Source organism: Erithacus rubecula (genome assembly GCF_903797595.1).
Source record: "Erithacus rubecula genome assembly, contig: SUPER_Z_unloc_4, whole genome shotgun sequence".
NCBI classification, from domain to species: domain Eukaryota; kingdom Metazoa; phylum Chordata; class Aves; order Passeriformes; family Muscicapidae; genus Erithacus; species Erithacus rubecula.
The window spans coordinates 3,709,152-3,725,424 of NW_027635670.1; the positions used below are offsets into that span (position 1 = coordinate 3,709,152).

The 16,273-nt window shown below is 54.3% G+C and overlaps 1 protein-coding gene across 1 annotated transcript in view; it reads right to left on the reverse strand.

Moving 5' to 3' along the window:
• Positions 1 to 423: 423 nt before the first annotated feature.
• The window catches only part of LOC306814961 (maestro heat-like repeat-containing protein family member 7), a 28,092-nt gene continuing 12,242 nt past the window's right edge, over positions 424 to 16,273 (reverse strand). The window contains exons 2-17 of the mRNA XM_079331497.1: positions 7,222 to 7,342; positions 7,023 to 7,087; positions 6,765 to 6,914; positions 6,437 to 6,585; positions 5,972 to 6,119; positions 5,539 to 5,726; positions 5,312 to 5,449; positions 4,918 to 5,032; positions 4,608 to 4,745; positions 4,223 to 4,399; positions 3,934 to 4,089; positions 3,679 to 3,774; positions 3,192 to 3,294; positions 2,845 to 2,901; positions 2,318 to 2,548; positions 424 to 624 (exon numbers count right to left, since the gene is read on the reverse strand). Of these exons, the coding sequence (XP_079187623.1) occupies positions 2,349 to 2,548; positions 2,845 to 2,901; positions 3,192 to 3,294; positions 3,679 to 3,774; positions 3,934 to 4,089; positions 4,223 to 4,399; positions 4,608 to 4,745; positions 4,918 to 5,032; positions 5,312 to 5,449; positions 5,539 to 5,726; positions 5,972 to 6,119; positions 6,437 to 6,585; positions 6,765 to 6,914; positions 7,023 to 7,087; positions 7,222 to 7,321 (1,980 nt within the window). The 5' untranslated portion in view covers positions 7,322 to 7,342 and the 3' untranslated portion in view covers positions 424 to 624; positions 2,318 to 2,348. The remainder of the gene's footprint in view (positions 625 to 2,317; positions 2,549 to 2,844; positions 2,902 to 3,191; positions 3,295 to 3,678; positions 3,775 to 3,933; positions 4,090 to 4,222; positions 4,400 to 4,607; positions 4,746 to 4,917; positions 5,033 to 5,311; positions 5,450 to 5,538; positions 5,727 to 5,971; positions 6,120 to 6,436; positions 6,586 to 6,764; positions 6,915 to 7,022; positions 7,088 to 7,221; positions 7,343 to 16,273) is intronic.

The window sequence follows — 16,273 nt, forward strand, 5'->3', positions numbered from 1 at the left end:
GCACCTTCTACATCACCACTGCTTCAGCTGAACCACATCTGCCACTGCAGGAGGACTGCAGCCACCATTTGATCAGACTGATACCAACACCCTGACTGACTGATGGGGTATCAGGTTGTATTCTGACTCTGTCAGTGTTTTTAGGATTGTTCTTTGTAATCCTTTATTTCCATGTTAATTTTCCTAGTAAAGAACTGTTATTACTAATTCCCCTATTTTTGCCTGAGAGCTCCCTAATTTGTAAATTATAATAATGTGGGGGGAGAGGGTTTACATTCTGCATTCCACAGAGAAGCTTCTGCCTTTTTGGGCAGACACGTGTCCTTCAAAGCAGGACAGGAGCCCCCAGTCTGCCCCCTTTTGGCATGGCGGCCGGTGCGGATGCCCGGTGGAGCAGGTGTTGGGTTCGGGGTGCTGCTGCTCCTGTGCTGGCTCTGGTGCTGTTTGTGCGGCGCCCAGAGCCGCCGGGGCGGCAGCGACTGGGCAGCCCTGCTGGAGGAGACGTGGCCGCCCTCCCCAGGGAGGCAGAAGCTCTGCGGGCCCAGAGCTCTGTGTCAGGGGGGCCTCGGTCTCAGCTCCGTGCCCTGGGCAGCCGTGGGGGCCCGGGCTGGCTGCCAGCTCTGCCTCTGCCCAGCGCCCTGGCAGCCCCCGGTGACCGTGCCCTGGCAGGGCCCCTTGGCCTCCTTGTCCCCAGGCCGGCCTCGGCCCCTCGGGGGTGTCCCCACCCTCCTGCCGAGGCCCGGCCTCCAGGCCTCCAGCCAGGCACGGCAGGCTCTCTGGCAAGCGCCAGAGCAGCCAGGTGGCAGGAACAAGGCGGCTGCCTGAGGGCTGCTTATGGCCCCTGGCACACAATGCCTCAGGGCTTCCCACCAGCCCTCAGCCATCCAGCCGGCAGCACTCGGGCAGGGGGACACGGATGGCGCTTCCCGGCCGGGAGAGGCCTTGTGGCCATCTGCAGGCACCGGTCTGGCAGGGATCCGCGCAGCTCCGGCCCCTGCCCAGCCGCTCGGCCGGCAGCGTTACGGCTTCAGCACAACCAAAGGCCAAGGGGCTTCTGCCTGACAGGAATGTTACCTTTGTCTGTACAAACACGCTGTAGATCTGCTGCTAGATCAGGTTAGCACCAAGAGATAAAAGAAATAGTGGGAGGGATTCCACTGATTGATGAATGGGAAAAGAGATTTACCTTTACAAACTGTAGGTTTGCTGGTAAATGAAACTGGGTAACAGAAGATGAAAGAAGCAACGAGGGAAAACTATGAATTCTATAAGAATTAAAAGTTAAAAGGAAGGGTTATACATCAGAGGGGAATCTCAGGTGTCAGGCATTGCGGGAAGTCTGTGCTTATCAAGCACTTCAGCCAATGGGGAAAGGGAGAGGGAAATGTAGCCGGGAAAATAGGATAAAAAGGGAGGCTGTGTCCTCCAAAAATTTGAGAGATCCCAGGGGAATTCCCCATGGCCTGTCCCTTTATTCGAATAAAGCAAAAAGGACTCCTCTGTCTCCTTTTTGGACATAAACCTCTGGTGTTTGTGGATTAATTTTGCTTGCATGGCCATCTTCCACTTGCTCAGCATGATGACCCATTTTTCCCTCTTCCCCTGTATGTTAAAAACAGGGCCGGGAGGCAATTTCTCCTTTTTAAAGGCCTTTATTAGAAGCCGTGGGAGGGGAACTCGTGGGGCTGCGCACGCCGCCGCTGCTCCCGCCGGACGCCGCTGAGGAGGAGCCCCAAGGTGATCCTGGAGCCGGAGCTGCAGAGCCGGGGGTTCCGTCCTCACGGGCGTTCCCAGAAACTCGACTTGGCTCGTGTGGTCTAGGGTGTCCCTTTGCTGCAGCGCTCTTCAGGTGACAGCGAGACGACTGTGCCAGGATGGAGGTTCTCTGCAGTAGCTAACTGTTTTGCTGACTTAATGGTGCCTTTTGTGGATCTATATTTGGTGGCGGCTTACGGCTTTCGGGTGCTCTCATCGTCATTCACACTTCCACCTCGGAACTTGCCATGATGGGAGCTTATCGATTTGCTTAATCTTGGTTGGGGTTGGCAGCTTGAGGAGCAGGCGGGGAGCAGCAGCGACATTGCCAGGAGGGGGTGGGGAAATGGGGATACAGGGGTCACGGGGAAATGGGGATACAGGGGTCGCGGGGAAGGGTTCAACTCAAAACAAACTAAAACTGGGGAGAACAACACTGGACTGGACTAACATTTAACTGGAACAAACAGTAAGTAATTATTATAACACTTTTAATGCTGAACGTGGTTTTTAAAGGTCACAGACAGAGGATTTCTTTAAGTCTATCCATTTCACTGTGGACTGTGGCCCCAGCTGGCAGAGAGCCTCTCCACTCAGTTCTCCTCAGCGTTCCAGCAGCAGAGCTGGACACAGCACCACTGAGAAACCCGTTTCCTGCACGCCCCGCGGAACTGATGCAGCAGCTCCCCAAAGATGCAGCCCGAATGTTTCTCTGCTGCCCGCAGCAGAATGGCTGTTTCCAGAGCCTGGCTTCTGATGGCGGGGCTGATGTCCTCCGCCTTCTCTTCAAGGGCTGCAAGAGAGAGGAACAGAGCCACGGTCAGATCCCGCATTTGTGGGAATCAAGGAGACCCCCATGCCAAGGCCATCCCATCCCAGGCGGTTCTGGCCATGGCCACGAGGGAGCAGGGAGCAAGGGGATCAGCCCGAAGCTAGGGGACACTACTGCCCCACGTGGCCCTGAAATCTCTGTGGCTGCTCTGGCCATGGCAGCCCTGGTCCGCACAGGGAGCAGAGCCCTCGGCAGCCGGGACAGGGATTGCCGCTGCCCCCGGCAGGCGGGGCCGACAGCCCGCTGCCCTGACTCACCCTGACAGACGCGCCGCAGCTCTCGCTTGTGCCCCCTGAGGTGCAGCCCGGCCATCCCTGGGAACACACAGAGCCTGTCACGGCCCGAGCAGCGCAGCTCCCTGCCCGCGGCGCTGCCGGCCCTGCGGCCACACGGCCTCGTGCCCCCAGCAGGGCTCAGCCCGGGCCCTGCCGCACGCTGCCGCCCAAGGGCCCGGCTGCGGGAGGGCGGCAGCAGCTCCGAGGGCAGCCGGGGCTCCGCGGCGCCGGGCCCTGATGGCAGAAGCTGCCGGGGCAGCAGCCGGGGCTGGGGCCGAGCCGAGCCGGCCCGGGGCGGCGACGGGAGGGAGCCCGGGCTCGTGGCTCACCGATGAAGCTGATGGCCGCCTGTCGCAGGGACTCCTGCGGGCTGTCCAGGTACCGCAGCGCCTGCCGCAGGTGCTCGGGCGCTCGGCTCCTGTCCTCTGCCAGCTGCGGAGAGCAGAGGGAAGGTGCGGTGGGTGCAGGCTCAGCCCCTTGGCCGCGCGCTCCGTGCGGCCAGCACCAGCCTGCCCTGCCCGCAGAGCCCGGAGAGGCGGCCAGCAGCCGCTGGAGCCGAGCTCTGGAGGGGGCAGAGCGCCGGCTGCTGCCCGGGGAGCCGCGGTGCCGCCCCGCCGCACAGCCCCGCTGGGCCGGGGCTCCATCGGCACCCGGCTCGGGGCTGCAGGAGCCGGGAGCAGAGCCCGCGCGGCCCAGGCAAGGGAGCAGCGTGCGGCTGCAGCAGGGGGCAGGGCCGTGGCTGCCGGCCCCACACACCGAGCAGCGCGCTCGGGCGGCTTCTCCGGCCCGAGGCCGGCGCTTCCGGGCCGTCCTTACCACGCCAAAAGTCCAGGTCTGCTCCAGCTGCAGCACCTCTAGGAGGTCCTTCCTCTGCAGGAGCGTGGCTGAAGATTGCAGCGTGGCCCGGGAGACCTGGAGAGCAGCACATATGCGGAGGTGGCACCACAGCCCAGGGCACAGGAGCCATGTCCCTGCAGCACGGCCAGGAGGAGGCTGCAGCCCGTGAGGTGCCAGAGCAGGAGGCAGCCGAGCCTCCGGCCAGGGGGCTGCCGGCAGCCGCCGAGTCCTCACCTTAGCCACGCGCTGGTTCTCATCGTGGCAGTGGAAGGAGAGTGGGAGCAGGCTCCTGCGCACCTGTTTCTTCAGGGCCCTTTGTATCATCTCCGATGAAAAATCTATCATGTCTCGGAAGATGAACATTGAGCTCAACTGCACCTCGCTATCATCCTGTAGGAAAGGAAGATAAAAAGCCCTAGTCGTGGGCTGCTTCACCCCCACCTGGGCACAGGCCTGAAAATGCACAGGGCACAAAGTGTGCGGGCAGCCGCCAGTGGCCGTGGCTGGAGGCAGCGAGCCTTACGCTGTCAAAGAGTGGCAGGAGCATGTCAGCCAGCTGCAGGGCGAGGGGGGTTTCTATCTTGGTGCCGTTGTAGGGAAAGATACAGCCGAGGAGAACGATGCTCATGTTAACCATGTTGCTGTCCTTTTCCCCCAGGAGCTCCACGAGCCTTGTGTGCAGGCCCCACATGCGTATGGCCTGCGTGGAACACAAGCGTGTCAAACGCCCCTCTGGTGCCGCAGGGCCCAGAAGCCAAAGGCCTGTGCCAAAGCACTCGGGCGGCTGCAGGGGGAGTCAGGACAGCTGGGAGCAGCTGCCTCAGCTCCCGAAGCCCAGGCAAGCCCAAGCCACCGCGTTCCCCAGCCCCACGCCGGCAGCACGGCTGCAGCTGCTGCCGCCTTCTCACCATGGAGATGTTCTTGCCCAGCACCACGAGCCCTCTGAGCGCCAGGCGCTGCCTCTCCCTGCACTCGCTCTGCAGGTTCATTGACAAGATGCCCAGGAGGCGCTCGTGCCACTCATTCCAGGCCAGGCGCTCGAGGATCTGAAAGGCACAGGGGCGCTGCCAGGAGAGCCGGCCGGCAGGAGCCCAGAACCGCGCGGGGCTGGGCCCAGGCAGCAGCACAGGGCGCGGGCAGCGTCCCAGGCAGCTGCGGCTGGGAGAGGGCAGAGAGCTGGCACACAGCTCAGCCAGGCTGCGCTGGCCTTGAGCTCACCTCAACAAGGAACGCCATGGTGGCCAAATTCCAGTATGGCATGTCTTTGTCGAGCAGCCCGAGCATGTGGAAGGCGATCTTGGAACACAAGGTTATGCACGCGTGGGGCATTTCACTGTCAGGAGAAAATGGGAAACAGAAACCTGAGCCAGCGAGGGCAAACCTCTCCCCGCACTGACTCTCAGAGGCCTGCTCGTTCCCCAACCACCCTGCAAAGGGACCCGGGCCCTCTGGGAGGCTCTGCTCTTGGGCACCCTCCTCTGCCAGCCTTTTGCAGCCTCCTTGGCTGTCCCTTGGTGACAAAGCCCGCTGGCCCACAACCACGGGGACTGTGTGGGGCACCCCCGGCAGAGGGAACAAATGCCGGGGGCAGCTGAGGAGAAGGGGATCTCACCTGGCCAGCACACCTACAGCACAGTGGTGGGTGTCAGCACAGAGAAGTGTGTCCCAGGCACGCTTGTCTTCCAGTGCCACCACCACATCCTTATAGTGCCATTGACAGAGCAGGGCCTTCAGGGTCTGCACTGCAAAGCTGTGTGCGGAGCAATAGCCAGGTCACACTGGGAGCACTGGCTCCTGCCCCGGGGACATGGCAGGGATAGCAAGACTGGCGTGGAGTACCTGTTGGGGTTGGTGGCAAGGCCGTGTTGCTGCTGGCACCCCTTCCAGAAGGTATGGACCGCCTCTGGCGTTTCCAGTGTGCTGGAGAGCACTTGGAAGAGCAGGTGCGCAATGAGGCGGGGGAAATGCACGGACACAACGTGTGGGACGCAGGGCTCCTGGAGGATCTTCCACATCACCACAGTTGCCTGCAAAGGACAGAGCAGCCCGAGACAGCGCTCAGTGCCGAGGTGTCCGTGCGTCAGGGCCCCAGCGCGGGAGGCAGAGGCCAGCGGAGACGCAGGGGCAGCTGCGGGCCTGGTGGCCCTGAAGCTGCCCCTAGGCCAGGATGCAGCCAGGCCCCCGAGGCAGGGAGATGCCGTGGGGGAGGGAGGCTGGAGAGCTGACGGAGAGGTGACCTTGGGGTGAGCAAAGACCAGTTGCAGAAACTCACAGCCAGGGCAAGGACAGCCTTGCAGTCCCCATCGGCAGTGCTGGTGCTGTGCCCTGGCCAGTTGGCCAGCACATCCAGGAGTGTCAGCATGGCTGGCTCTGCAGTCCTGCACGAGCACATGATGTTCTTCCACATGGCCATAGCAGCTCTGTGGGGTCAGAGCTGTGTCTCAGGGCGGCCTGGGACACAGCACCGTGGCCTGGGCAGCAGCGGGGAGCTGAGCTGGCTGCTGTGCCTCTGCCCACTGCCCCTCACTGGCAGCAGCCAGGCAGCCCAGCCCTGTGGGGACTGGCCCCTGAGGGGCAGGGAGGGAGCAGGGCAGCCCGCAGGGGGCTGACATGCCAGGACTGGCAAAGGGAGGAGTCAGAGGGCCCTGGAATTCTGCGTTTTCCTGACACCTGGGACAGGCTGTACAGCCTGGTGGGCTGGTGAGCCCTGAGCCTTGTGGGCACGTGGGCCCCATACCTGTCACACGATGGGGCCACGCGCAGGAGAGCCATCACCACCTCAGCGGGCTGTGCCTCTGCCAGGTCCAGAAGGGGCCTGTACACATTGTAGTCGGGCCACTCATTGGCCATGAGCCACTGGTGGATGTACCTCACCATGGCTGGCACCTGCAGAAGGCACAGGAGACTTGGAAAGCTGCCAGAGAAGCTGCCCAGGTGCCCCAGAGAAGCGACCCGAAGCTTTGGCCTCACTCTCCTGGCTTCTGAGGCTTCCAGGGACCAGCAGGCATGGCTTGAGAGGCCACGCAATTCCTGGCAGGATCAAAGGCAGGCCACGGGCTGCTTACTTGCTTTGGATTGGAAGGACCCTCCTGCACAAGCATATCCAGCAGGGCAGCACTGGTCTTAGTTTTGAAGATGGGAGGGTATGCTCTGACCACAGTGCCCACGACGCTGGTCTCTTCCTCACACAATCTCTTCATGAACATGCAAACCATCTGTAGCAGGAGGGCAAGAAGGGAGGGAGGTTCCACAGAGCGCTCCAAGCACAGTGCTGGGCTGAGCAGTGACAGCAGGCCCAGCCCAGGGGTTGCTGGCTGCAGTACCTGCGCTGTTCTGCGGAAGAGGCCACGGATGCGTTGCTGCTCTCGTGTGCGCTCCGTGGCTGCACCTGGCAAAGAGCGAATGCAGCCGGTGCTGAGGGGCTGCGGGAGAGGCTGGAGAGCAGAGCCAGCCCTGCTCCCCTGGCAGGGAGAGACCCAGGAGGCTCCAGGGCATGGAGCACAGCTGAGGGCTATCACTCACCCTCCTGTGGTGCCTGGAAGTGCTCCACCTCTTCAGGCTGTTGTGCTGGGGTAGTTCCAGCACCTTCTTTCTCCTCCTTCCCCAAGGCCAGCTTGGGCATGCTTGGGGCTTTCTGCTCTACCTCACTGCCTGCATTCATGGCTGCTTGGAGGAGAGATGGCTCAGAAATGTCTGAGTCAGTAAGTCCTGCAGTTTTGTCTTGCAGGCACGTGCAAGACTGAAGTCTTGCCAAGGCTACAGGACAGCAAGTCCTGCACTCTGGTCTTGAGGGCTCCTGCCGCAAGGACAGGGGACTCCTCCAGGTCAAGGACCATGGTCAGCAAATGCCACGGTCTGCTCTCGATGGCAGAGGCTGCAGGGACTGGAGATGCCTCGAGAAAGCTCCGCACCACCAAGTGCCACGGTGCGGCCTCGAGGGCACCTGCAGAAGAGAAGCCTCAGGAAGGCCACAGGTTGGCAAGTGCTGTGGTCTGGCCTCGAGGTCACCTGCAGGAGTAACTTCTCAGTAAAGCTCCGGATCAGCAAGGAACAGCGCTCTGTCCCGTCCTGGCCCGACGCGTGCACCGAGCACTGTGGCGTGGCCGTGTCACCGCCAGCACCTATGTCACCGCATGTCACAATGAGCCCTTGGACACGCTGTCCCGTTCTGTGCCACGGTGACCACGCTGCACCGTGTCACAAAGGGCCCTTGCACACACTGACACCTGCCTGGGGCTGCCCCTCCCCCCCCCAAAGTGGCCCAGGTGTGATGGAATGCTGTCACGGTGTGACTAAAGTGTTTGCCAATTTTAAAGACTTAATTTTCTTTAGAGACAGGGTTTAGGAGTAAAGACAATGCAGGCTCAACATTTAAAAAGAAAGTACAAAAAGAAATTTATTAATAACACAAGAAAAGATTATTCAGAATAAGATTCCGAGATTATTCCCTCCTCCCTTCATTCCACATATTTTTACCAACCACATACAGAGAACACTTCAATCACTTATTTACCCAAATAATCATTTCAGTTCACTTAAGAGAGAAAAGTTCCTTTTTCTGCTGCAGACTTAGGGGGTGTCTTCTCCTTCACAGTCTGCATTTGCCGGGCACCTACAGAACTATGAATTTTCCTCTCATTCCCACAGTCCTTGCAGAGCCGTGTTATGGGTTACGATGCACGCATGGGCTGCTACTTTTAAAGGCAGGCTGCTGAAAAATCCTCTTCATCATCTTCTCTATCAAATGTCTCTGTTCATATTCCAATCCCAAAACAGAGAGCTCAATTTCCTGAGGCAAAAAAAGTCTTGAACTCAAGCACTCATCCTCCACAAGTATATTTCACAGTTTAAAGGAATTCTAGTGAAGTCACAATCTCCTGTTAGCCCCACAAAATAAAAGGTTTTCAGCTACTTATCAGTTGCATCTTTTCAATCTTTTCCCATCAGGAGCTTTATCTTCATTCTGCCGACCTCTGTGGACTCCAGGCTTTATTCCTTCTCATTCAGGGGTTCAGGAGATGGAGAATCTTATGCAGGCATGAAGAAGTTCAAATTGTATGCAGGTCATTAAGAGCAAACATGCAGGCAGTGCCGGGGGCCATGCGGCCCCGCCGAGCCAAGCCGGGGCCGGACTAAGGGCTCCCCGCAGAGCCGGAGCCGGGCCGGGCCCCAGAGCGAGCCCGGAGCCGGAGAGTGGAAGCCCAAAGACCCCCCAGCACTTGATCCACTGGGATTCGTGAAAGAGAAATAACTTTGCATTGGTTTCCTGAGCTGTCCATCACCAAATCAGCTCTCTGACTGGTGCCAGCAGCTCACAGGAGAAGTCCCAGGAGGCGGGACAGTCCCCTCCATTCCTGGACCATGTGGAGCTTTCCCTGAGGGGAAGCCAACCCTCCCCCCAAGCACGGGAAACCAACACAAATGCCTTGCCCCAAGTGTCTCGTAGTGCCCGACAGGATCCTGTGGAACGGCTCAAACCATCAGCAAACGCTGCCCTGCTCTGCAGGCTCAGGGCAGCAGAAGGAGCCCCCGTGGCCGCCGAGGCAGCTGCGACGGGAAGGGCGCGGGGCCTCGCACAGAAACTGGCACAGCCTCCCTGGGACACGTCCCGCCTGGTGGCCGTCCTGAACGCAGCGCTGTGACACTGACAAGGAAAACACGTGTAGTCCAGGGCATGAATGCTGCTCTGAGCCCAGGGCCCACGGAGCACTGACATCAGCAGGTGTGGCAGAGTCCCTGCCAAAGCTGACCTGCCCTGCCCCGAGCCCTGGCAGCGCTGGTGCTGCTCCTGCCACAGAGACCCATGGCCTGGAGGGGCTTCTGTGCCAGGGGCAGCCCAAGCCAAGGTGCACTGGGGGCTGTGCTCCATCCTACAGGGACTGTTAGCAGGAGCACCTGCAGCAATTGCTGGCAACACTTGTTATGTGTCAAATAATATTCCTTCTTCCTGGAATGCTTTTTTTTCATAGTAGGGATTGGTAGTAGCACAAAAACACCAACAGCTACTGAATTTCACAGGACAAAGAGACTCCATAGAGGCACTGCCATGTTTCCTCGTGATTTTCTCTTTCTTGCCTTTGGGCAAAACAGGAGTTAGCCCAGCCCCTGCTATTCAATATTCCAGTTGTTGGAATGTCTGCCTATGGCAGCTCATGTCCAAATGCAACTGGGTGCCTGCTGAGCAATGGATGCTGTCCTGGTTTGAAGGACAGATGTCTGCCAATAAAGGGAGAAACCCCAGTTTGAAATAGAGACAGCAAGTTCCCTTCCTCCTGAGTATTATAATTTTTTGAATCAAGAACTCTAAGGCAGAGGTAAGGGGGTGGGAATAACAGCTCTTTACTAATATATCTAATTTTACATCAGAAACAACAGCAGCTATGAAAAATTAACAACGAAACAGAAGAAATAACTCAGTTCCAGCCCTTTCTTTCAGCCGCAGAGGCGGCAGACGGGAGCGGAGGTGGAGGGAGGCAGCAGCAGCCGCGCTGTGTCTCCGGTGGGAGCGGGCTGCAGGGACAGCTCCCCGCTCACCGTCTGAGTCCTGGTGGTCAGCTGTGCCCTCAGAGGTAGGAGGCTGGAACGGGAGAGATGCAGATCAGTATTCCAGCAGAGTGAGAGAGAGAGCCTGGCTTCCCCCCGCCTCGCAGCATGTGGGCTGGAGATGGCAGTCCTTGCCCTCAGTCCTCGCCGCTGAGAGAGCAGCCCCCTTGGGAAGCCTTTGTCTACCCCTTTGTCCAGAGTCCTGAAAACTGCCTGGGCGGAATCTGGCAGGCTCCCTTAGCATGATAATGGGAAAAATTCTTTAAACTGGCACAGGAAGAGGACAAAACCCAACCTCCAACATACACATATTGTAAGAAGTTAAGGAAGTATGGGTAGAGGATTATGTTGAGGTTCCTTGACCAATTCACCATGTCTTGGGAAATAAATCACACTGTTGACTCGTGACTCTTTTGTTCTATTTGTGCTGCAAATCTGCAGTAGTTGCAAACTGTATTGCATTCACTTTGCTCCTTCTTTTCCAGAACCGTGACTTTTTTTTCAAGACAAAGTCTGTATTTGATTTTTTGTATGCTTTATGGAAGAGCATTGCAAAACTATATTCTTGATCCCTCTGGTTCATAAGCACGACAATAAACACACTTTTCATTAAGAATGTAATTGTCCAGCAGATATTGGAACAGGTTGCCCAGGGAAGTAGAAGACTCACCATCCCTGGAAGTGTTTAAAAAATGTGTGGATGTGGCACTTGATATGATTTAGTGGGGAACACGCTGCTAGCTTGATGGCTGGATTCAATAATCTTTTCCTGCATTAACAATCCTGCTTTTTCTTGCTCCTTCATGCAGTGAGTTTTCCAGCTGCTCTTTGACCATGCAATAACCTGCTTGTTTGGATGGTGGATCTGCATGTGCTCTGAAACCCCTTCCCTTCAATTAATTTACCAAAAGTGCAGGCAACATGATGCAACAGGAGAACGTAGTGTAGACGTAGAAAAATGCCTACTGATACTAAGGACAGGTTATTAAGCAGGAATATTATGTATCAAAAAAGGCAACAAATTTTTCAAGATGGTGAAACTTTCAGCCCTTTAAGGCTGTTAAATATCATAATAAATTCATGACCAAAGGTTGGGTTTAGCCATTTGCTTCACTCTACAGTGTATCAATCAAGATGGGTTTAAGATTTCATCTCTGAAAGACATTAGGATTATTGAAGTCTGCAACAATGTAATTATATATTTCTTTATTTTGTCATCTTTGTTTGAAATGGTATCAAATGCTACAGCCAAATGAAGCAATGACAAAGGATACGAACAAGATTTATTTTTCCAATTGTTATGGGTTATGTTTTGACTAGCTCCTCTCCCTACCCCCCACCATGGAGCTGCCGGCCCCTCCCCCGGGCTGTTTTATCTAGCCGGGTGGTTTTTTTTTTTGAGGCTTTTCGCTGCTGCTGCTCGCTGCTGCTTGCTGCTGCTTCTGTTGCCCCCCCTGCCCCCCCCCCCCCCCCCCTCCGCTGCTTCAGCTGCTTTCCCCCCGGCTGCCTAAACTGCCCCTCTCCCTCTTTTCCCCCCCCCCCCCATCCCTAAGATTTGCACCAGCTCCAGAGGAAACGGATCTGAACTTCGGAGACCACCTCTGGAAGTCTGCCAAAGAAGCTCTGCTGCCCTTCCCGGCGAAGATCTGCCAAGTTCATCTCAATCTGGGTCTGTGCTGGGAAGTGTTTCTTTTGTATTTTGTTAATAAAAAGTTTTTTCCACTTTCCCCTGAAGAAAATTCTTTCCGAGCTTGGTGAAGGAAGGAATTGTAAGGGGGGGAGGGGGCCCTTTGGAGGTCTTTTTCCTAAAATTTGTCCTAAACTTGGACACCAATACAAACTTCCAATACACTTGCAAGGAGTGCCATGTGCCATGCATGCTGTGGAGCAGGGATTAGAGGCAGGGCCAAGGACATGTGATGTAGGTGTCTGGGGGAGAGCATCATGGAGAAGTAGAAACTGAAACTAGGAAACAGTATTTCCTTTTATCTCCTGACAACATGTGGATGCAGGGATGGAAGGCCTATGTGTCATCAAAGTATTGAGCAGTCTGAAGTACAGATGGTGACACCACTGAGCACTGGATTGTGACCTCACATCCCTCACTGCTTGTCCTGGGGTTCCAAGGACTCAAAATGAGTTTTTTATTGTCACTCTGGGTGTCAGAGAGCAGTGGAATGTGGCATCACAGGGGGATGGATTGTGACACTGTGCCCCTCACTGCTTCCTTTCAGACATTGGCAGGACCACTTTGGCTCCAGCCTGAACTCCTACTGAGTGAGGCTGCCAGGCCGAGAGCACCAAGGCAGCCAAGCTCTGGTGCTGGGCACGGCCTGTTCTTGGCAAATCTCGGTGCCAGTCCGGAGCATCACTCCTGATATGGCCACAGAGACTGATGGCAACTGCCCCATCTGCCAGGACTCCCAGAAGGATGTTAGTTTTGCTCTGCCCTGTCACCATAGCTTCTGCCTGGGCTGCGGTGGGCACATGGGCACACAGAAATCCCTCGTGCCCACTCTGCAGGACACCAATAGAGACCATCAGGTTTTCTGACCACTCAGACGAGTATGTGGAGACAGCCAGCACCACCCTGGAATAGCAACATTCCAGGTGTTAGGAATTGAGAATCCTCCAGCTCCCCTCACAAAATCCTCTTGGAATAATGGCATTCCAGGTGTCAGAAATTTTGTATTGTCCATATGCCCTCCCAAATGTCCATGGAATAAAAGCGTCTCAGGCATGGGGAAATTAGAATCACCTAGTTTCCCTCCCAAATACTAATGGAATTACTTCATCCAGAACATTGGGAATTTAGAATTTGCCCTTCCCCCTTCCATATTCCTAGAGAATAACAGAAGTCTGGGTGTCATGAATTTGGAATCCTCCGGTTCCCCACCCAACTTACAACTGGAATAATAGCACTCTGGGTATCAGGAATTTGCAATCTTCCAGCTCCCCTCCCAAATTCCCACAAAGACCATGAAATTACAGCATTCTGGGCATTGAGAATTTGGAATCCTCCTGTTCCCCTCCTAAATTTTCATGGAATTATGGCATCCCAATGGAATAATGGGTGTCAGGAACTGAGATTCCTCCAGTTGTCGTCCCAATATCCCATGCAATAATGGCATTCCAGGTACTGGGAATGTAGAATGCCCCCTATGCCTTCCAAATAACAGCATTCCAGGTTCCAGGAATTGAGAATTCTCCAGTTCCACTCCCAAATTCTCATGGAATTACGGCATTCCATGGGGTTTGGGGAATTTTGAAACTCCCAGTTCTCCACATAAATTCCCATAGAATAACAGCAATCCAAGCAGAGGGAATTGTGAATCCTCCAGCTCCCTCTCAAATTCCCACCATAACTATGGAATTACAGCAGTCCCAGCTTCCAGAATTTGGAATCATCCTGTTCCCCACTGAAATTGCAATGGGAATAATGGCATTCCGGGTATAGAGAATCTGGAGCCCTCCAGCTCCCGAATCCAAATATCATGGAATTACAGGATTCCAGGTGTTAGGAATTTCAAATGTGCCAGGTCCCACCTCAAAATTCCCAGGGAATAATGGTATTCTGTGTAGAGAATCTTGAATCCCCAGTTCCATTCCCAATATCCCATGGATGCCAATGGCATTCCAGGTGTCGGGAATTTAGAATCCCCCATAAGGCTTCCCAAAATCCCACCCAATTCCCAAGGAACAGCAATATTCCAAGTGTGAAGGATTGAGAATCCTTCAAAATCCCTCCCAGATTTCCACCAAAACCACGTAATTACAGCATTCTGGGCATTGGCAATTTAGAATCCTCCATTTCCCCTCCCAAATTCCCATGTAATAACCGCGTTTCAGGCATTCGAAATTTTGTATTGTCCATATGTCCTCCCATGGAACAAAAGCCTCCCAGGCATGGGGAATTTAGAATTATCCAGTTCCCCTCCCTAATTCTCTGGGGAAAACAGAATTCTGGGTTTCAGGAATTTGGAATCCTCGACTCCTGCACCTAAATCTGTATGGATTAACAGCATTCCAGGTGTCAGGAATTGAGAATACTCTAGTTCCCCTCCCAATTTCCCATGGAATAATGGCATTTCAGGTGTTAGGACTTCAGAATCCTTCATACACCCTCCCCAGTTCCCACCATTATCCCAAGTAATAACTACATTCCAGGTGTCAGGAATTTAGAATACTCCCATTCCCCACACAAATTCCCTTGGAATTACAGCATTCCCGTTTTTTTTGGAATTTTGAACGCTCCAGTTCTCCTCACAAATTCCCATGGAATAACTGCCTTCCAGGCAGTGAGAATTTTGAATCCTCCGGCTTCCCTCCCAGATTTTCACTGATATTATGAAATTACAGCATTCCCGGTGTCAGGAATTTGGAATCCTCCAGGTCCGCACCCAAATTCCTATGGAATAATGGGATTCCCGATGTCAGGAATTTCGAACCGTCCATATGCACTCTGAAATTGCCATGGAATTACATAGCATCGGGAATTTATAATTCTCCAGTTCCCCTCTCAAATTCCCAAGGAATAACAGAATTCTGGGCATCAGATACTTGGAGTCCTTCAGCTCTGCACCCAAATCCTCATGTATTAAGAGCATTCCAGATGCCCGGTATTGACAATCCTCCAGTTCCTGTCCCAATTTCCCATGGAATAATGACATTCCAGGTGTCAGGAATTTAGAATCCACCATACGCCCTCCCAAATTCGCCCCAAATTCCCATGAAATAACAGCATTGCAGTTGTCAGGAATTGAGAATTCACCAGTTCCCCTCCCAAATTCCCACCAAATTGCCATGGAATAACAGCATTCCAGGCATTAGGAATTGAGAATAATGGCATTCCAGCTGTCAGAATTTAGAATTCCTCATAAGGCTTCCCAAACTTCCACCGAATTCCCAAGGAATAGCAACATTCCACGTTTCAAAAATTGAGAATCCTCCAGCCCCTCTCCCAAATTCCCACCAAAACCATGGAATTACAGCATTCTGGGCACCCTCCATTCTGGAATCTTCCATCTGTCCTCCCAAATTCCATGGAATAACAGCATTCCAGATGTCTGAAAATTTGTATTGTCCATTCAACCTCCCAAATTCCCATGGAATAACAGCCTTGCAGGCATGGGGAATTTAGAATTCTCCAGATCTGCTTCCAAATCCCCAGGGAATAATAGAATCTGAGTGTCAGGAATTTGGAATCCTCCAGATCCCCTCCCAATTTCCCATGGAATAATGTCATTCTGGATGTCAGGAATTTAGAATCCCCCATTTGCCTCCCCCCAAATTCCTATCATAATTCCATGGAACAACAGCATTCTAGTTGTCAGGAATTTAGAATAACCCAGTTCCTTACCCAAATTCCCATGGAATTACGGCATTCTTAGTTTTGGGTATTTTGAGCCCTCCGATTCTCCTCAAAAAATCCGATTAATAACTGCATTCTGGTCATTGTGAATACAGAATCCTTCTGCATCCTTCCCAAATTTCCTGAGTTCTTCCCAGATTCCCACTAAATATATGGAATTGCAGCATTTCTAGCACTGGGAATTTAGAATGCTCCAGGTCTCCTCCCAAATTTCCACTAAAACCATGGAATAAGGGCATACCAGGCATTGGGAATTTGGAATCCTCCTATTCCCCTGCCTATTCCCATGGAATAACCACATTTCAACTTTCAGGAATTTCGAATACCCCAGTTCCTCTCCCAAATTCCCCCCAAAACCATGGAATAAGGGCATACCAGGCATTGGGAATTTGGAATCCTCCAGGTCACCTCCCAAATTCCCATAGAATAGCAGCATTCCATGCACTGGGATTTTCAAATCTTCCACATACCCTCTTAAATTCCCACCAAAACCTTGGAATTACAGCAATCAGGGGGTAGGGAATTTAGAATCCTCCAGTTCCTCTCCCTAATTCCCATGGAATCCTCCAGTTCCTGTTCCATACTCCCATGGAATAATGACATTCCGGGTGTCAGGAATTTGGAATCCTCCATATGCCCTCCCAAATTTCCATCAAATTC